This window comes from Protobothrops mucrosquamatus, unplaced genomic scaffold, assembly GCF_001527695.2.
Source record: "Protobothrops mucrosquamatus isolate PMUCROS unplaced genomic scaffold, P.Mucros_1.0 scaffold2190, whole genome shotgun sequence".
NCBI classification, from domain to species: domain Eukaryota; kingdom Metazoa; phylum Chordata; class Lepidosauria; order Squamata; family Viperidae; genus Protobothrops; species Protobothrops mucrosquamatus.
The window spans coordinates 21,819-43,852 of record NW_015388283.1 but is presented as its reverse complement, the minus strand read 5'-3'; the positions used below and the strand labels follow the sequence as shown (position 1 = coordinate 43,852).

The 22,034-nt window shown below is 39.2% G+C and overlaps 1 protein-coding gene across 1 annotated transcript in view; it reads left to right on the top strand.

Moving 5' to 3' along the window:
- LOC107295013 (ADAMTS-like protein 1) overlaps positions 1-22,034 on the top strand; it is a gene marked incomplete at its 5' end in the record, with an annotated part of 87,666 nt that overhangs the window by 46,953 nt on the left and 18,679 nt on the right. Inside the window, 4 exons of the mRNA XM_015824301.1 lie at positions 4,779-4,853; positions 8,612-8,769; positions 14,867-14,978; positions 18,712-18,850. Of these exons, the coding sequence (XP_015679787.1) occupies positions 4,779-4,853; positions 8,612-8,769; positions 14,867-14,978; positions 18,712-18,850 (484 nt within the window). The remainder of the gene's footprint in view (positions 1-4,778; positions 4,854-8,611; positions 8,770-14,866; positions 14,979-18,711; positions 18,851-22,034) is intronic.

The window sequence follows — 22,034 nt, the reverse complement described above, 5'->3', positions numbered from 1 at the left end:
TTATAAGAAAAATAGCTACTGTAGTATTCATAGGGCTGGTATATCAATCCCAGAGGAGCCTGGAAACAGAAAAGTGGTGGGGTGGGAGAAGATATGTGTCTCTGGCTTGCCTCCTACACTCTTCTAAAGGAGAAACATCTGGTTGGTGTCCTCTTTTTGCCCATAAAAATGAAAGATTACTTGAAAAGTTCGGGAGTTCAGCAATTGAGGATCCTTCCCTACATCCCCCATTTTTATTAGCCCCCTTACAGAATGAACCTGTTTTTTTACCACAGGAACAAGTTAGTTTGGAAGTTGTACTGAATAAAGAGCCCTAGCTGCTTCCTAGACTTGCCCAATCTATCCCAGCCACTTGGAGCAGCCTCTGGGAGATGGCGTCATTTTCTGGGGGGGTCATAAAAAAATGTCCCTGTGGTATTCAGCAGGGTCAAATCCGAGCAAGTGACATCAATGGAGATGATTCCAAAAGTGGTAGCCCAGGCCAAGGTCTAGATATTGAGGAAGGAAACTTCAGACACAGTTACTTTTGCATCACCGAGAGCTTGAAACGAGAGATTTAGCCAAGAATATGGTTCCATTCTCAGGCAGTTTCATTCTGAGAATTAATTAACCACTGTGCTGCTTTGTAGAACTGTGATATATTTGACTAACGTGGTGTGATAAGTGATGGCAGCCACTCTGATTCATAAACCATAGTTTATGAGCCCACGGGATGCAAGTACCATGTCAAGCTGTTGCATTGGTGCTTTGGGCTTAGCTGGTTGTGTAAATCCAATTATTAAGGGTTGTGAACAATATTTTATTCCTTAACATAATCTGTGAACTCAGCTTATTGCATTTGATTCCACAAGTCGTCATTAAAGCAAACCATAGGTTAATGCATCATGTGAGCTCGAGGAGTGAGACATTAATGGGTCTCGCTCAGAAGCAAATCCCAATATGTTCAGTAGAATTATTATCATGTAAGAGTTCATACGACAACCAAGTCTCATCTAGGTTGTGAGACTAAACAAAAGAAAGCTGTTTAATCAATGATACCATGGGAAAGTTGGAGAAGAAAGGAACTGGATTTAAACTGCAGTAGCCATTGAAGAAGACTACAGTCTTGTGTTAATAGAGGACAATCAACTCCTTAAAGTGTTTTCATCCAGGCATACAATAAAGATTCTTGTCTGGCAATGCCCTAATGTAGTTTCTGAATAGCTTCTGTGAGTTTGAGTTGAGGAGACCTGTATCTGTGTCAACTTATTACATATTGCTTTGATTCTCTTTGAGAATCAAGGGGCTAAAGAGCTAAACAGCTAAAATTCTGGGTAATGCCCTGTTTCCCTGAAAATAAGGCCTAACCGGAAAATAAGGCCTAATGCGTCTTTTGGAGCAAAAATTAATATAAGACCCGGTCTTATTTTCAGGGAAACACGGTGTCAAACTTTAACATAGTCTAGACCAGGGGTAGGCAACCTTGGCTCTTTTATGACTCGTGGACTTCAACTCCCAGAATTCCTGAGCCAGCCATGCTGAGGGGACAGGAGAGATTTCCAAGCTGAGCCATGCTGGCTCAGGAATTCTGGGAGTTGAAGTCCATGAGTCATAAAAGAGCCATGGTTGTCTACCCCTGATCTAGACAATAATATGACTCAATACCCTGGGCATAGCTCTACATCTCTACCAGCAGGCAAAAAGCAGTAAGAATGGGAGCAATGTTCAACTCTCAAACGGTTTTCCCAGTGACTTTTCTTACAGGAAAATGGCAGGGAGCATTGGAATGGTGATCATGTGACCACGGCAATACAGCAGCATTGAAGCAGTCCCAGCTTTGCCAAATTTCAATTCCCCAGGATAATGTCCCGGGTTTTGGAGGCACCATTTCACCCAGTAGAAGGTTAGAGAGTTTTAGCAGTACATTATACAGTTTCCATATCACAGAGTGGAGGAACGCATATCAAAAGCCACTTTGACGACATTGAGTTCCCTGGAAATTAAAAAGAAAATAAAGAAAAGTTGTGGTTGTTTGTACTTCAAATGACCTGGAGATAAACACAGACTTTCTATTTTCGCAAGTCTCATTCCATTAACTTCTTTTAACCTATTATTATATTACAAAGACCAAAAAGGTCTTGCTAGCATGTTTTAATATTTGAAAACGGAAAAATATACTTGTAAAAAAAAAGTATTTTAAAAGGGCATTTCTGTCAGTTTATGAGTTCATGATAACAGTTTAGAGTGTCGCTATGATTAGCTCTGGGTAAAATAAATACGAAAATGAGCTAACTTCCAGCAAATATTCTTACATCATTATTTTAAACCAATTTAAAAGATGAAACTAATGAAAGAAGAAATACGTTGAAAGAAAAGTTGAATTCATACTAACCAGGATCAGAAAGCTGATTTTTAAAAAAAATAAAATAAAATTAATAATAAATACATGAATAAATGGAAAAATTGCACTTTTGGGTGGGTATTTCAGAGTTGGCCACTGGTCATACAACATCTGTGTTTATGAGAAACCATTTAGAGAGTGCATGAGTGTTGCAGAAAATATAAAAAAAAACTAAACCAAAGACCTAATAATTTATCCAGAAACATGTGCCTCCCATTGGTCAGTTTAGTGCCTTAAGAGGCTCACAAGCAGCTCATGAGGGGCATGGTCCTAGAACAGGCATGTCAAACTGCCGGCCCGTGGGCCGGATGCGTCATGCCGAAACCGCGCCCACTCCATTGCCGGCAATGGAGAAAAAGTCGTGATACGTCGCGCGACGTCACGTGACGTTGCGAATTTGACATACCTGTCCTAGAAGTAAGTTGTACGTGTCAAAACTAATGGTTGTCAAGTCAGAGATCATCCTTACAAACTAAATATATTATACAATTATCCCGTGTGTGAAAAACTTGCTTTTATGTCTCCGGAATTTTTCATTATTAAATTTCATTGAGGACCCTGCAAGAAGGAGGGAAAATAGCTAACTTCCTTCTGTCTCACAGCGACCTTTGATTTCTATTATTTATTGCTTATTAGAGATTATCACTCAACTGACAAGATCTCTTGGCAATTTATGCACATCTGCCATTTGTTTCCTGTTGGCAACTTTCCTTTGCAGGAATTGCTGCAACCCCTTAGTCATTAGGTTTTACAATTCCCAGTATGGTGACTAAACTGCTCTTGGTATTTTTTTACCCGATGGCACTAGAATTATATATTGAGACAGTGCATTAGCGGTTTTGCTTTTTGACTCAAGTGTGCAATTAAGTATTAGAAAAGGGACACAGAGATCCATGAACATACAACCCACAAATATTTAATGCCATTAAGTATTCTATGGCTGCCTTGGATCTTCCAAGGCCTCCCTATCTTAGCAGGGTACACGGAGGGTAAATTGTTATAAACACAGAAGCATAAAGATGGGGAAAGTTAGGAGCCACTAGTTTTTTTTTATTATTTTTACTTCTTTTTTCTTTCCTTTTACTTTCTGGTTTTTCTTTCTTTATAATATACACAAGCAACATTAAGTAACAATACACAGTTGATATCTTAGTATTATATATTTACTATATAATAAGTCATTTGAGCATTTTGCAGTTGTTTATCAAAGCTCCATTCAGTTCTAGATGTATAGTTTAAGCAGCCTTAAACTGAAGGCCAGTTTGGTTTAGTGGTAAAGGCACCAGGCTATAAAGTGAGAGGCCACAAGTTCAAGTCCTGTCTTAGCCATGAAAGCCAATTGAGTGAATTTGGGTGAAACTCTCTCAACCCACCTCACAGTGTTGTTGTTATTGTGGGGACAATAGACTAAAAAGTGGTATTAGGTAAGTTTACTGCCTTGAGCTATTTTTAAAAATAATAAAGGTGGCATACAAACAAATAATAACAATATTTTAGAAATCATAGTTAACATTGATATAACTCCATTTTTTTTTTCTTTAAAGGTTTAAGCTATCTAAATGATGTGAGGGTGAATAATCTTTAGACAACACTATATAAATTCCATTCTATCCAAATAATATAATGCACTACTTGTGTGTTTAAAATAATACAATAGAATTTTTAAATTATTTTTGAACTGAACTGAATGTGTAATGGGTAGACTTTCTAAATCTATATTTTGATTTTCAATATACATATTGAATGTATATTTAATATCTGAATCATTGCGCAAAATTGCACAATAGAATCTATAGTCTGAGAAAGGGTGCTAACCCTGGTACTACACAATTATTTTCCTCTTTTTGCTGTGATACTTATGTACACCGAGTTTTTACAACTCTCCTGCAGCAAACAGTTCTTTTCATAGATTTATATGAGGGATCCTTCCATCTCCTCCCTATTTACCTCCACATCATCTCAGTAACATAATCACTGACTATCATCACAGCAAATACTTCACTTTAGCCATAGAAAATAATTTTAAATTTTGATTATGTTTCTTCGTTTATTTTTTGAACATTTATGAACATTCTTTGTGCAAATTCTTGAAGGACAGGAATAGGCGTGAAGAAGAGCTGATGCATTAAGGCAATAAGGGTTTGTTTTACAAGAGACTTTGTTTAATTTAAACAGATTTCCTTGAAAACAAGGCCATTGACTGGGCCTATAAAGCATCCTTGTTTCACATTTAGTTTTTCTTCAGGGTTCATTGGATTTGAGTGTTTTCATTTTAAGTGACCAAAGTATGGCTTGCAATTTTCCCATGAAAATAGTTTTCTCTGCTTGGTTGAGCTTCCTTTGCTTGTTGACCATGTGTGTTTTTTTTTCTTTTTGCTTTCCTGCCTCCCCAATCTAGTGGATGACACTGTTGTTGTTATTCCCTATGGAAGTCGCCATGTTCGCCTCGTGCTGAAAGGTCCTGATCATTTATGTAAGTAAAAATACACTTGTTATATTGAAATACTTGGAAGTCTAATAACCCTTGGAACTCTGTTTCAAACAAGGCTGTATCCTTTATTTTAGGGAAATATGAACAAGGGGCTACATATATTTATAGGGAGTCCATGTCTGGGCGGCAAAAGTCCGGACGACCATTAGATCCCTCTTTTTGCTTAATTTTTTAAATTTTGCTGTAATTTTTTGGGTTGATTGTTATGAGCTGCACAGAAGTATTGGACCAGGCAGCATACAACTTTAAATAATAATAATAATAACAACTACAACAATAACAATAATAATAATAGTACCAGATAGGATAATCCTAATTTATATGAAAATACAATGTTTTCTAAAACCGCTATCTGATTTTCCACTCAATACGTTAGTCAATGTGCTCGTACATAATTTCGGAAAAATGTGTTTTTTGTTTTTAAGAATATAATAAAAGCTAGGATGATGTTTATTGAGCTGAATTACTCATGAATTTAACATTTGTTCTTATGCTTACCTTTGTTTCATGGAGCCAAAGATAAAGGAATCAGCAACTGGATTGTGCTATTAAAGAAGTTACCCATAGAAAATAAAAATATGGGAGGAAAAAGGTTTGGGAACTATATTGGTTGGTTTACTGAATTAGAATGTGATTGACAGAATTATGATCGGGCATTTGTATACAGTAACCATTGACTGAAAGACAAGAGATAATATAATGGTAAAGCAAAATTGTGGATAAATCTAAGTTTTGTTGGCATTTGAGGTTTGTTCCTCCCACATTGGAGACTCGTAAAAACATGCTGATTCCTCACTTGGAATGTAGAGTGATAGAAAAGACCCAGAATAAGCAATTGCTTTCTAACTTTCCTTTATGCTGCTGCCTATACAGATAAAATGTTGTATGCAGTGTATCTCTTCCAAGTTGCCATGCTTGATTCCTAACCTTGCTTGGCTTCAATACATTACATGCTGCTCTCAAGTTAGGCATAGAATTCTGTATGTCATGTATATTCAGCAAGTTTCCTATGTCCCTTTTTCAATGGAAGAGTTAAATTGAGCTTTTTCTCCAATTATACTGTTGTATAATTGTACAGTCCTGAACAGAAACTATACAACATATAGATATTTTAGATTAAGTTATGTCTTTCAGAACTAAAAGGACTACCCAGGCCTTTAGAGGCAGTAATCATTTGCAGCTGGTTGTCAACTGTATGATACGCAATAGTAAAACTACAAAAGGGCAAAGAGCCTTTTCAAAAAAAAACTTCCTTGCTTCCATAAGTGAGGACATTTTATGATGGGTTATATATGGATTATATTCTATGTGTTCTTGATAAGCTACCTTAGGTACATACATTTGTTCTTTGGTCTAAAATGTGTAATTGTGAACATTTATCAGTAGATTGCAGGTTACAAACTATGAAAGAGGGAAATATGTAGTATTTGCCTACAAGATACAACAGTAAGAAATAAATATTATTTTGAGAATGCTTGGCCTGTGCTCCTGTGGCTCTTATTTGCGATGCATGCTGTTTCTCAGACTAATAAACATTATTACTTTGGTGCTCTGCTGCCAATGGAATTAAGGAGAGCAGGAGAGAAAGGCATTTAAGAAATCAGTGTCTAGAAATACAAGAGAAGGAGCAAGCACTTTCCACTGGATTAGGGCAGGATTTTTGTCCTGATTCTGTCTGTTACTTTTAACCCTGGATTTAGTCACAGAGTAAGGTTACGTTGTACTGTAGTTGTATTATGAAGCACAAGTCTCTTGTGTAAAACTATCAGAGTTGAGCTGCCATAATCTGAACTACTATTACATAGCTAGAAAGACTCTTAGGGATACATTCAGTGCTGCAGGGTAGAATTTAAATTAGAAATAGAAATTAAATTCCAATACGTTTTTGAACAGAGAACCAGTTTAACCATTGAAATCATAGTTGGAAGGTTCTGTATGTGTTTAGATCTTTTTTTTTCTTCCATTAAATCATGTGTGCTTCTCAGACACTGCCTGGGCAAATTCCTGCAGTTTCCTTGGAAAAGTTTTTCAGATGTAGTTTGCCATTGCCTCCTTCCCAAGGCTGAGAGAAAGTGGCTGGCCCAATGTCACCCAACCGGCTATTTGCCCAAAGCAGAACTAAAACTCTCAGTCTCTATTTCTAGCATGATGCTTAACCATTACACCAAACTGGCTCTCTGCTTCGATAATAATTCTTCCCTATTCATTTCACGTTCCCCTAAATAGATAGTAACGGTGATGAGATAAGTGAAAGAGCAAATGTATTAAATATGGCATTACATATGTCAGTAGGCTTTTGCAAGAAGAGAAGAGATAGTGTGCATGATTAAAATGGAGTACAAAGGTAAAATTAAGCATTTCTGAGGCATCACCTTGAGTAAGTTATGTGTTCGGAAAGTATATATAGCAACGAGTTTAGTCTTAGAAGCAGGCAGAATACACATCACGGAGATCAGCATCTTGCTAAATACTTGGGAAAAATATGCTCCTGTGGCAAGCAATGAGTATTTTATTATACTGATCTTGGATAAATCTTGACAGTGTAAACTTCCAAAATAAAAATATAAAGCCTAGAGCAGTGATGGTATGGAAATTGCATAAGAAAACAACCCTCTCAGGGGTCCAAAAATTGCATAAGCATTTTCCCATGATTTTCTGAGGCTTCAGAGGCCCTGTAAAATGCAGAGCTCTCATGTGCAATTTCCAGAGGGTCTGGAAAGGCCACATTTTTCCAGGAGTGTGTATGTGAGAGACACACCATCAGAGTCAAGGTAGGCATTTTCTGAATTCTTGAGGCACTGAGCCCAAAAAGCTTGCCACCACTGGGCTAGAGCATTGATTTCTGAAAAAGTTTTCATAGAAAGAATATGTCATTACATGTAGTGTCAGGTTTATTACAGCCAGAACATCTGAATATGTTTCTACATTTCATCGTGACATCTCATTTTTACATCTCATAAACACATGGTTTGTATAAATCATAAATCTGTGATTCCACTTTAGAATAATCTCTCCAGCATACTATTCAAAAACTGTATGTGAGTGTGCTCTATCCAAAACAGCCACTGTCCTTTGTGTGTTCTTCTCTTAACCCATGCATTCCCAGGCTTTCACAACTGGATGGTGTAGCAATTCAATCTCAATCCAAGTAAAGGATGATGCTCATGAATCCCTTAAGTATCCTTCGATACTGAAATAATATTGTGAATGCTTTTTGTAAAATGGAAAATGACATTGGAATCACTGTGGATGACATAAATGAATGAACATACAGTATATGTCTATACCAGGGGTCTTCAAACTTGGCCCTTTTATGACTTGTGGACTTCAACTCCCAGAATTCCTCAGCCAGCATGCCTGGCTGAGGAATTCTGGGAGGGGAAGTCCACAAGTCATAAAAGGGCCAAGTTTGAAGACCCCTGGCCTATACTGTATTGAGTGTGGGGCTACCATTCTCTCTTCTGCATGGCTATGTCTAGAGAAATTGACACACCAATACAAAGGTTAGCTATGATGGAAATAGTCCTGTCTTACACAATACAATAGATTAGTAGATTAGATAGAAGCGAAGTGGAAAACCAGAGAGAATGGTATAAAGTAAAATGGATGAAGCACTAATAATATCCTCAATTAAATTCAAATAAATAATGCTTTATAGCTGGTGTTTTGCTTGACGGCTTTATTTCTTTATGCCAAGGAAACGATTGTATGTGACTCTTTGATGTGCTTGTATTTGTCAGATCTAGAAACCAAAACTCTGCAAGGTGTGAAGGGTGAAAACAGTCTCACCTTCCCCGGATCCTTCATTGTGGATAATTCTTCTGTGGAGTTTCAGAAATTTGCAGACAAAGAGATATTGAGAATATCTGGCCCTCTCACTGCAGATTTCACAGTAAAGGTGAGAAGCTTTGAACAACTGACCAACAATCACACTTTGTAATACTTATGCCTGCTTTGTGGCAAGGATGCTTATGACATTGTCTCCACTGTACTGTAACAGTTCAAGACTTATGTTTCTCCTGCAAGTAACATGTGCTACTCCATGACACTTACAACTACAGGCAGTCCTCGACATAGGACAGTGATGGCGAACCTTTTAGAGACCGAGTGCCCAAAACCCGCCCCCCTGGCCCTGTTCTGCCTGCTGCCCTGCCTGCTCTGCCCCGCCTGCCCCCTGCCCCACCCATCCGCAGGGCCACGCACCGCATCCATGGCCCGCTGCAGATCGCCCAGGCAGCCCTGCAGCACCATGGCAGCCACGCCCTCTGCCCACATCCCTCAGCATCATCTGCACACTATGGGGTGCGAGGGCGGAGTCCTGTCCCTGTTGCCCAGCTATGTACTTGGCTGTGCTGCTCTGTGCGGGCCGTGCCCAGGGGGCGACTCTCCTCCAGGGGGGCTGCTAGGAGGGGGCTGTGGGGGAGGCGGGGCTGGGGCAACGGCACGTGTGCACACAGAGAGGGCTCCAAGTGCCGCCTCTGGCACGCGTGCCATAGGTTCGCCACCACTGACATAGGACGACAATTGAGCCCAAAATTTCCGTTGCGAAGTGAGACATTTGTTAAGTGAGCTTTGCCATCTTTTACAACCTTTCTTGCCACAATTGTTAAGCAAATTACTTGCCACTGCAGTTAAATTAGTAACCCGGTTGTTACGTGAATCTGGCTTCCCCGTTGACTTTGCTTGTCAGAAGGTTGCAAAAGGGGATCACATGACCCCCGGGACACTGCAACCCATCATAAATATGAGCCAATTGCCAAGCGTCTGAATTTGGATCAGGTGAACATGGAGCAACAGTCATAAGTGAGAAAAACAGTTATAAGTCACTTTTTTCCAGTGCCATTGTAACTTTGGTCACTAAATGAATGGCTGTAAGTCGAGGACTACCTGTATATGGGAAATACAGTACTTCCTGAATTATTGCAAGTAACATTAAATCTTCACATAATATTAGACTTCTGCTCTTTGCCTCCTCCACCCAATCCCGCTTTTCAGAACAACTACAGGAGAATAATTCGGGAAATCCTCTTGAATTGCTAAAGAAATGAGCAGAATTAAGCTCTGCAGTTTGTTACAGTGAGCAAACCAGCTTTGGCTGAGAAATCGGCAGATAGCTTAGAAGCTCTGTTTTGTGTAGAACTGGCAGTAAAGAATCAAATTATTTCTTCCCCACTAATGTTTTCTTCTCATTAATTTTCTCCTATTCTTCCAAGTAATTGAAAACACATTGCGGAAAGTAAAATACGTATACTATAGAGAGGCTAAGAGGCACAGTGGAATGTACGCCGTTGAGAATTAACAAGATAATAAAACATTTTGGAGCAGATGGAAGTGGGTCAAGAAGGGCCTGGAGATTTTAAGATACAAGCTGTACAATCTATATCAGGTTTTAGGGTATCATAATTTTTCACTGAGGACTCCCAACAAAAATGGTTTGATGCCATGATCATTAACGGATAGACATATAGGTTATGCTGCAAGAGGGATAGGTCAGGGGCAGGCAACTTTGGCTCTTTTATGACTCGTGGACTTCAACTCCCAGAATTCCTGAGCCAGCCATGCTGGGAGTTGAAGTCCACGAGTCATAAAACAGCCAAGGTTGCCTAGCCCTGGGATAGGTGATGGACACTGCTGGTTTCACTGCTACATGATTTAGACACCAGGACTAGAACCATTGGAGTTTCTGTCTTCCAGTTTAACTCCAGGTTTGTTGGCAGGTCAGTAGTTAAGCAACCCAGAAGCTTTTATCCCATCATAAGGTGAAGACAAGGCAGGAAATCCTCTTCACCTGCAAGTCATGGGTCGACAAAAAGCTTTCAATCCATCCCACTCTTCAGCTAGTCTTGGCCTACTTGTGTGAAGCAGAGTGAATGAGAATGTGTAATTATATACCTTGTAAACTTATCTTTTGGGAAATTAGATTGACTGGCTAAGTAGTTAATTGGATAGTTAATCAGTGATTGATAGGTAATTAATTAGTTAGTTGGTATTTGCAAATCAGGAATAAAATGGATAAATATTGAAGTATTTATAAGGGCTCAATGCCCTTAAATAATGGCCTATTTCTTTTTCTCTGTGATTATTTTCAAGTAAAAAGGGTATGGATAATTTTTGATTGTTCCCCTTTCATCTCCAATACCAACTTTGTTGTTCAAAAGATTTTGCCAGATTTCTAGAGCAGATATGGATTGAGATGAAGGAGATAAGGTGTAGATGTTTACATCCATTTCAGTTTGTGCTTCCATAGGAGATATAATGCTTAGCCTGTTTCAGTTGCTTGGTGAAATGGCCTATGTCAGTGGTGGCGAACCTATGGCATGGGTGCCAGAGGCGGCACTCGGAGCCCTCTCTGTGGGCACAAGTGCCGTTGCCCCAGCCTTGCCTCCACCCGTGACCCCCTCCTCTCCAGCAGCCCCCCTGAAGGAGAGTCGCCCCCGAGCGTGGCCCACATGGAACAGCGCAGCCAAGGACATGGCAGCCAGGCAGCGTAGACAAGACTCTGCCCTCATACCCCATCATGCAGTTGATGCTGCAGGGCGCGGGCAGAGGGTGTGGCTTCCATAGCACTGGGCTGCCTGGGCGATCTGCAGCGGGCCCTGGAGGCGGTGAGTGGTCCTGTGGGCAGGCGGGGCGGGGGATGGGAGGCAGAGGGGGCAAGGCAGGGGAGGTGGAGCAGGGGCGGGGCCAGTTTTTGGGCACTCGGTCTCTAAAAGGTTTGCTATCACTGGCCTATGTTGAACCTAGGAAGAGAGAGAGATAATTTCTGATAATTTTCCTAAATATCTCAAATGTTTGGTGGTATATTAACCATAATGCCTTTTTGGATCATCTGGCAAGATTAGGCCTTGAAGATGCTGTTTTGTAGTAATTTTTCATCTTTCCTAGGTATGCAGCCTGTTCTTCAAACCCTAAGCAGATGTCCTGAGGCGCCTTTAGGGTTCCAGCTTTTCCTCCATGCTGTTCAATGTTAGTCAAAGCTTTAGAATGGAGTGGAGTTGAGAATGAATAACGATTTAACTTTAAAGTCCTCTCTGATTCAGCTCTTGTTCTTATAATCTGAAAAATCTGGATGGCTATTTGATTACTTATTCCTCAGTTAGGAAATGTTGCCTGATTTATGGGTCTATTTGTTCAAGGTGACTTCCTAGGTTTCTGTCACTCAGCGACCTATTTTTCATATCTTCTATGGGGATGTTACTTATTTACAAGTCAGTATGATATTTAATCAAAGCTTACAGCTATTAATTCAAAAGGAATGTAAGGAGTGGCCTATGCGTTCCAGTATTTAGTATTCCCCAAAATATGATAAATTATCTAGAAACAAAGAAGAAGACATTGATTGCTTCAGGGTTTTTAGGATTATATATTGTGGTGAAGTTTTTATACCCAAGAATCAATGAAAGGGAATCTAGGCACATTATTTAATTAAAAACATTAGGCAACAATTCATAACTGATACTATTCGCTCTTATTCTTGGTTTGGCTTTTGGGGTAGTTTAAATTTCTAAATAAGAGCAAAGATAGTCAAAAATGTTTGGTGTGAGTAATCAGGTTTAGAATCAGCTGGTCAAAATCTGATATCACACCCACTCCTACACTGCAGACACCACACTGCAGACACCAAAGTTCTGTCAATTTTGTAATCATTATATTCCATCCCGTGTATCCTTTTTTGAAACAATAAACATCAGTATGTTGATTCCTTTCCCCTCATTCGCCTTGTAATGTTATTTTTTCCATCTGTGATTAATTGCAATATATATACCCACCCAAGAGTGTTGGGGTTGGTAGTAGAGGCTATATGTATAATTTCCCATTTCATTTGAGAGAAAGATCTGCATCTGTCTTTTTTCCATGTCAGAGAAGACAGATAATCAAGCAGACAACACAACGCAAATCCTTGGGGAGATAGGTTGTTATGTCTTCCTGACTTTTGATGTGGAATTTCCCAACCCTTTCTCCTAGGCCCCATGTAATCTCTCTTCTAATTTATTACGCTCAGCCTGGGATCTCACAAACATAAAATTTTTAAGGTTCAGGCAACACTATTGATAGTATTCTTTTTTTTCCCTTTTAACTTTTCTGTTTAGTTAGCATTTTCCCCTCCAATGCTGTTGTTAATCTGTATTCATACTGGAAATTTCAAAGAGTTAAGAGCATTGACAGCATGTACATCTCCCTGGATTCACTGCACTTTTCTGTCATTCCAAATCCATGGGTGATTCATGTACTTCTGTCTTATGCAAAGGATTAGAAACCTTTGCTGAGCAAAATGGTAGTTATCCATACAAGAGGCCTCCTCCAATGCGTAGGAAACATGTAATGTTTCAGCTGCAGTTCTTTTTTCCTTCTGGGAATATATATCACTATTAACTTGATTAAAAGAAAGCTTGAGGCTTTCATCAACAGACTAAAACTTTTATATCCTTCAACATGTCTCAAACGCTTCTGTCTTCCTCTTTTATGACCTCTTGCTTTTTTGCAACCTATGGATTCTTGAGTTTTGTTGTTGTGTTTCTCTTCTGTTTTTGGACAAAAAAATAATGCTATTTCTTTTCTGTTGGTTTCCTTTTTTTCTGGTTTATTTGCTTGTTTGTTTGAACAGTAGAATGGGTTTTGAACCAAGGGAATAAGCACAGGAACTTAGTTTAAATAATAATAATAATAATAATAATAATAATAATAATAATAATAATAATAATAATAATAATAATGATGATGATGATGATGATGATGATGATGATGATGATGATGATGATGATGATGATGATGAAGTTGGAAGGGACCTTGGAGGTCATCTAGTCCAACCCCCTGCTCAGGCAGGAAACCCTATACCATTTCAGACAAATGGCCGTCCAGTTTCTTCTTAAAAACTTCCAGTGTTGGTGCATTCACCGCTTCTGGAGGCAGGTTGTTCCACTGGTTAATTGTTCTAACTGTCAGGAAGTTTCTCCTTAGTTCTAGGTTGCTTCTCTCTTTGGTTAGCTTCCACCCATTGCTCCTTGTCCTGCCTTCAGGCGCTTTGGAGAATAGCTTGACTCCCTCTTCTTTGTGGCAGCCCCTGAGATATTGGAACACTGCTATCATGTCCCCCCTCATCCTTCTCTTTGTTAAACTAGACATACCCAGTTCCAGCAACCGTTCCTTATATGTTTTAGCCTCCAGTCCCCTAATCATCTTTGTTGCTCTTCTCTGTACAATCATGTAAGCTCAGTATTATCTACGTGAGCCTTTCCCAAATCCATGCAAGGGCAAAACCCACATTGGTTGGAAATCTTAGGCCTCTTGTTTCCAATGCACATACATCAGTTTGTAAATATTTGTCTGCACTGACCAGCAGAGGTTTCTCATGTAACTGTAAGTAAATCTTTCATGAAAGTCTTTTTTCAGCCCTATCTTGACAACCTATGGTCCACATCTTTGCTTTTGGCTTTGATGGCTTTCCTTGAGTGCACTTTGCCAAAACATCTCTGACAGCTTTTAGAAAAGTATTAATTCTTTTTATGACAGCATTAGGAAGCTGACAATTGTTTAGATTATCAGATGTTTTTATTAGCTTAATTATTTATCTGGAATAATCACCCTATTTTAAGACATAATATTGTTCTGGAGTAATGATTCTATGGCCAAAAAATAGAAGAGGCCAACCAATCACGATAAAAAAAATTATTACCCATGATAACCTACGACCCACCCTGCAAGACAAATGACAGGACTAAAAAGATTACCGTATTCGTACATTTAAAGGCAAGTATTACACCGTACATCTGTTTAAATATTTAATTGCCATTTCTCTATTTGGAAGCCCCTTGGCACTGAGTGTTTAATTTATGCTTCTTGATACAGAAGTTGCTTATCTGAAAATAATGGTGGAGGACTTTCACTTATTACAGCGTAATTACATGTTGCTAAGATAATATGTTTTAGAAACCATTGTTCTAATTATACGTGGATTGCAGACTAATAACTTTACCTGTAGCTTTTCTTCTTTTCAGATTCATTACGTTGGTGCTGCCGACAGTACAGTTCAGTTTATTTTCTATCAACCTATTATCCACCGTTGGAGAGAAACCGATTTTTTTCCTTGTTCTGTATCCTGTGGTGGAGGTAATGTAGGATAACACTGTTTTCCGCACTGCAGTTCTAAAAAGCACTGATATACATCACCAATTTTGTTTTTATTTTTGTATGGAAATTTCTTCCTTCCTTCCTTCCTTCCTTCCTTCCTTCCTTCCTTCCTTCCTTCCTTTTATTTTTGGTTGTAAATATTTGTAGAGTTGTGGAATATTTGAAGATGTGGAAGTGCTGATTTGCCTTTAATTACCACATGTACAGTACAATGCAGCGACCTCCAAAAAGATCTTTGAAGAAAAAGTTCTCATATCCCATTTTTAGTCTGTTCTTTTTAAAACAAATTGTATTTTTCTAAAGGCCAAGATTATAGGTATCCATAATCCCTAAGTTTTAATATCACTATCTATTTATCTTGGTTTGTTCCCTTATTCACAGCCTATCTATCTTTTCCTAATTATGCCACGTTTATAAAATACTGACTACAATTTAAAAGTATAGTTCCTTAAATAATTGTCATATACTCAGATTTTCTGTAGTGAAAGAGGAGTTGAAGTCATGCATTTTGTTTTAATTTAAAAAAAAAATTCCTAATTGCTACCTAGTTTAATAAGGAGAATACATAAGCCCAAGACAGGGCAGAAGAGGTAATATATTCCCAGGGTCAGGGGGGTTAATAATAATAATAATAATAATAATAATAATAATAATGATAATGATAATGATAATGATAATGATAATGATAATGATAATGATAATGATAATGATAATAATAATAATAATAATAATAATAATAATAATAAAGTTGGAAGGGACCTTGGAGGTCATCTAGTCCAACCCCCTGCTCAGGCAGGAAACCCTACACCATTTCGGACAAATGGCTGTCCAGTCTCTTCTTAAAAACTTCCAGTGTTGGAGCATTCACTGCTTCTGGAGGCAGGTTGTTCCACTGGTTAATTGTTCTAACTGTCAGGATAGAGCTGTGCAAAGAACAGGTTCATGGTTTGGAACTGCTCTTTGACCTTTGATCACTCTGGATCTTCAGATGAAAAATGACGGTGGCAAGGAGTGTCACTACAGTACATCTGGTACATCCATTGTTATTATTTGGAGTTGGTTTGATCTGGCTGAAAAGTTTTTAAAAAGCATCCCATAGTTTAGACATGTCAAACTCATGAGGTCACGTGACGTCGCGCGATGTATCGGGACTTTTTCCCCATTGCCAGCAATGGGGTGGGCGCGGTTTTGGCGTGACGCATCCGGCCCGCGGGCCGGCAATTTGACATGCCTGCCATAGTTGAATTTTGCTGCCCAGGTAGCACTGCTATCATTTTATCAAGACAAAAAGTTGTTTTACTGATTCTGTACTATATTCATTGTCAGACCTGTTGCCATACGTTAAATAAATAAATAAGATGTCAGACCTGTAGCTTGCTTAAAGCATGACATCCAAGTTATTAGTTGTCCTAAATCAAACGAAGGGGGAAAGGTTAATAACTTTTCGGTGCATACAGAGCACTATATATAATGACTTCTTAGTGCACTTGAAAGCCTATGGTTTGACCTTTCCACTTGAAGGCATAATAATTTTTGAGGACTCCATTTCACTCTAGTAATTGTCACCATGGCTCATAAATAAAGCCTCAGGGGGAGCTATCCAGCCTTTGTGGTCAAGGATAGCAGCGCCTTCTCTGCAGAAAAGACAATTGGCTTCTGGTAATTGAAATGAGATAACCACAGCTGATACTCCCATATAGGAAATTAGAGATGGCAAATGAGAAAAATGCACAGAAGGAGGCTTCCGTTGAAGAATGCAAAGCTGGGCTTCAAGGGGAAAGATAAATCACCCAGAACTTATGAGTAGCTAGAGAGATCTTGTGCTTTCTTTTTTATTTCTTTATTATGTTCATTTTCTATCCTCGCTCTTAGAAGTCCAAGATTTGTATAGGGGGGGAAAAAAGCAATCTGGTGCATTAAATCACTAAAAGAGAAGCATAAAATATCACGTGGCGTGAGTTAAGTAGAAGCAAGGCATCATCTTTCATATACAGACAAGCACAGCCAAATTACAAGTGACACCACTTCTACCAACTGCAAACAGAATTCATCAACTTTGAATGATAATTTATATGCATTTGATTTACCTTTAAGTTATGCATCTGACATTAAAGATATGTAATACAGTATATGATATTCGAATTGTATTCTTAAGATGTATATTCAGGTATGAACATATTAACTAGGTCAGGGGTAGGCAACCTTGGCTCTTTTATGACTCGTGGACTTCAACTCCCAGAATTCCTGAGCCAGTCATGCTGAGGAGAAATGGAGAGGTTTCCATGCTGAGCCATGCTGGCTCAGGAATTCTGGGAGTTGAAGTCCACGAGTCATAAAAGAGCCAAGGTTCCCTTCCCCTGACCTAGATCAGTAGTAGGCAACCTTGGCTCTTTTATGACTCGTGGACTTCAGCTCCCAGAATTCTTGAGCCAGCATGGCTGGCTCAGGAATTCTGGGAGTTGAAGTCCACGAGTCATAAAAGAGCCAAGGTTGCCTACACCTGAACTAGGTGAACAGTCACAGAGCCACCTTATTGATAATGGATGGAAACTGATCCAGCGTTGTGCAGTAAAATACCATTAAAAGAGACTTAAGATACATAATAAAACAATGAAAACACCGATAGCTAGCTAACTGTGTGTGAGAGAGTTGATTTGTATCCCTGTGTGTGTGTGTTTGTGTGTCCATATGTGTGCGTTGCATACCCTAGTTCATGTAACACAACCCTACCTACACTGGCCCTTAGCTTCCACAAAAGTTTTAAAGTATTGTTTCTCTGAGCTGGAACACTGCCATCCCTGTTTATCCCTTCTTTGATAACATAAAAAAAATATTTGTTTGTTTTTCATTTTAAGTTGTTTTTATAAGAAAAAACACTATGTAAAAATCACTATGGAAATTGTATACTGGCTATAAATCAACGTGCTTTTAATTGTAAGATCCAGTCTAATGAGATATCTTATGCTACCAGATATGGTTACGCTTAGAAGGTGTGTGTGCTGTGTTTCAGTTTTGCATTACAAACCATAAATGACATTTCTTGCAGGAATGTTACTATATCAAATTATAATCAGTCTGTCCATCTACATGCTACTAACGCTCTCCTATCCATTTGTAACTTGTAATTAGCCCAAACAGTGCATCAGAGCACAAACATTTTTTAATCAAGATGCCTCAAACCTGCTAATTCAGGGGTAGGCAACCTTGGCTCTTTTATGAGTCGTGGACTTCAACTCAGGAATTCTGGGAGTTGAAGTCCACGATTCATAAAAGAGCCAAGGTTGCCTACCCCCGTGCTAACTGAAAGAAAGTATGCAAAATCTAGGACCCACTATTCCTGTGTCGAACTATGAAGGGTCATCATACCAGTTGTATTTGCAAAACTGTGGCTGCCGTAGCCTCACCAGAGTCAGTTGCCATCACATGAGCGTGATTTCCAATGCTCCCTGCTAGTTTCCCACAATCAAAAGTCAATGGAGAAGCCTGCAGGAAGCTGAAAGTTACACCACCACCCCCGCTCCTACTGCTTTTTTTTTGTCCACCTGTGGTCATTCTGTTTCTCTGTTTTGGTAAGGAAATATCCCTGAAAGAATGGCCCAGTGGCTTGCGTAGTGTGACCTAATTGTTATTCAGATCCGTAGGTGATACTTACTTGTTGATGTGGAACTGCATAGCTGTTTTTATCTTTACTCCATCTGAATTTTTTTTAAAGGTTATCAACTTACATCTGCTGAATGCTATGATCTGAGAAGCAGTCGAGTGGTAGCTGATCAGTATTGCCACTATTACCCGGAAAACATCAAGCCAAAGCCAAAACTCCAAGAGTGCAACCTAGATCCTTGTCCAGCAAGGTACATCAGTTAACAGTTTCGAGTCATGGTTTATTTTGTACTGAAATACCAGCAGGTTAATTATTTTCTTTTTAAACTTTTCAGAGCTTTGTTAAGATTCTTTAGTAGAACGTGGATAGAATGTTTGTGTTACCTTTGATCAGCAACAACAACAACAACAAAAGTGTCTCGCTAATCAATATTTCCTCAGCTAGCAAACATCTCTAAAGCTGCAGAAAACTAACCTGGCATAACATAAAAGAAGGAATTGAGGTCAGCCTGGTTCTTTTTTAATGGGATCGTTTTTGAACGAACATTCAGATATTTAATTTTTTTAATCGTCTTAGGAGTAAAGCCTTGTCCTTGACTTACAACAGTTCCAGTGGTGGGATTCAAATATGTGAACAACTGGTTCTCTTTATGGATGCCGCTTCTGGAAGTCCGTTCTAGGCCTGGGCAACAAAAAATTAGCTACCAGTTTTGCTGAACTGGTGCGAACCAGCTGAATCCCACCACTGAACAGTCCGCTTAGTGCTGTTCAACAGCACTGGAAAAAAAGTGACTTATGACCATTTTTCACATTTAACAACTGTTGTGGCATTCCCATGGTCACGTGATCAAAATTCAGAGGCTTGGCAACTGACTCAGATTTGTGACAATTACAGCGTCCCAGGATCACTTGATCACTTTTTGTGACCTTCTAACAAGCAAAATCAATGGGGAAGCCAGATTTGCTTAATAATCCTGTTACTAGATTAAACCACTGCAGTGATTCACTTAACAAATGTGGCAAGAAAAGTCATAAACCCACATAACAAATATCTCATTTAGCAACAGAAATTTGGGGCTCGGTTGTTGTAAGTTGAGGACTACCTGTAAGTCATAATAACTTAGAAGATGAACTAAGCCAGCTAATTCACAGATTATACAATAATAGGAGAGGTTTAAAAGGTAACATTTTCTATTTTAAAAATATTTTAGTACATTTTGTAATCGTATTTTATATTGATATTTCAGCTTAAAAGTTGAACTAAAAAGGAAAGTTAAAAAAATAGAACAACATGGAAAGAGAGTGTTCAAACAGGAGAAATGTAGAGTTATGGCACTGTTGGATTCAAGCATGAGCCAAGAATAGTAGCCTCAGAAAATACTGTATATATAAAAAGGACGAACAGAGCAGTGTGAATAGTTTTGTTTTCTGCAGTCTCACGGAAAGACGTTCCTATGGCCTATAGCAGAGGTCCCCAACTTTTTGGGCACCAGGGACCAGTTCCGTGGAGAAAGGTTTTTCCATCGACCGAATAGTGCATGGTTTTGTGTGCTGCTTGCATCCTGCAAATGGGGCTTCACTTCTTTGTGTGGATCAATTGCTGGCATGCTGCGGCCCGGTACCGGTCCACAGACCGGGGGTTGGGGACCCCTGGCCTATAGAAAATATGTAGCATTCCATATAAGCCTCACACAGCATTGGACTGTCTGGGAGAGAAAAAAAATTATATCAGGTACAAGACTTGATTAGAGTACAGATACGATCCCCGCTCTGAATTCTGAACTAGTCTGATAATTAGAGAAATGGAGCCCACGTACTGTGTTTGCCGATCAACACCTTGCTCTCCAAAAGAGATCAAAGCAGGGGTAGATAATCCCTGTTGTCATTATTGTTATAACAGATGACTCACATATTCCATTGATTTCTGAGAATTTATCTTGTTATTTTCCGATTGAATTTTGTACACAGGCTTGATCATTCAAAGGAAGACGTGTTAAGATAGGTAGCTGCGTGGTGCAGGCTAATTAAGAGAAGGGGCAAGAGAGAGATCAAAAAATCCTTCTGGACAGAGGCTAGGAGTAATATACCACAGACCTGTGTGGCTGAGAAGGATCCCGGATGTGCAGGGTGATTGGCGGAGAGTGGACAGTGAGGATACAGCAATGTAAAAAACAAGAACAATCACATGTGCGAACAAATCGAAATGGCACTGATTGGCATTAAAAAGAGAGGCATTACGAACCTTTTAAAAGCACAAAGGCAACGTTGATAAAGACCTGTCTGACCTTTGCCGACACAGTTCCAGTTTACGATGAGATAGCAGATGCAGAATCTTGTAGCTAAGGGAATCTCTTCCTCTTCAATATATTTATGTCAACAGCTTGTCCCTTGCATTGGAAAGATGACTGTAATTGTGCCATTATGGTTTGGGATGGCTAAAGATAATTTAATGTTAAAAAGATATGGATGCACTAGTGCAGGCTAACTCGCTGCTCACTCCAGGAGCTCAATTCTGACTGGCTCAAGGTTGGCTCAGCTTTCTGTGCTCTCTGAGGTCATTAAAATGAGGACCCAGATTGTTGGGGGCAATAGGCTGACTCTGTAAACCGTGGAGAGAGGGCTGTAAAGCACTGTGAAGCGGTATATGAGTCTAAGTGCTATTGCTATATAAGTTCTTTGCAGTATGAACTTCATTATCAATAATTTGGATCCTGGCTTTTTCAAAGGATGGTGGGAAGGAGAGCTTGAGTGGGAAGTTCAAAAGTCGTTAACCCTTCTTTAACACAGGGCATGAGAGCTATGTGCCCTCTCTTAGAGAAGCCATATCTCAATCCAACCTAATATGAAAACTATTATCTTATCTCCAACCTGCCAATTTGGAGAAGACTGTAGAGAAGAAAGTGGTGGTTCAGTCAAAGAGGGCCTTAAAGGAAGTGGATTATCTAAATCTTTTTCAATCCAGATTCAGACTGGACATGGAATCAAAGCAACAATGATCATTCTGGTTACATGATCTACATCAGGACTTTGAGGATGATAATTCTCCTGCTCCTGATAGGACTTCCAACAAGTTAAAATAATATTGACCATATTTATGTGGAGATCCTTTCCTACTGTAGTAGTGGTTCCAGTCAATACTTGGGTAGGGAGGAGGCAGAATTTAACCAAGGTACTACAGGGCTCAATTATTTATCCTACTACTGTAACAACTATATGAAACCACTAAGGATGACCAACCATCAGTTTGAGGTAAGGTATCATTACATTTTCATACCAGTTTAAGTTGATTATTTTCCTGTTCAGCTGTTGGGAGACAGATGTCCATAACCTTTTGACTTTCATCTCTGACTTGGATGGGGTGGTACTTCCTCATTCAAGAATGGTGTGCTACTTGGGGGAGGGCTTCCTGGACTGTCAGCTCTTGCTCAATGAACA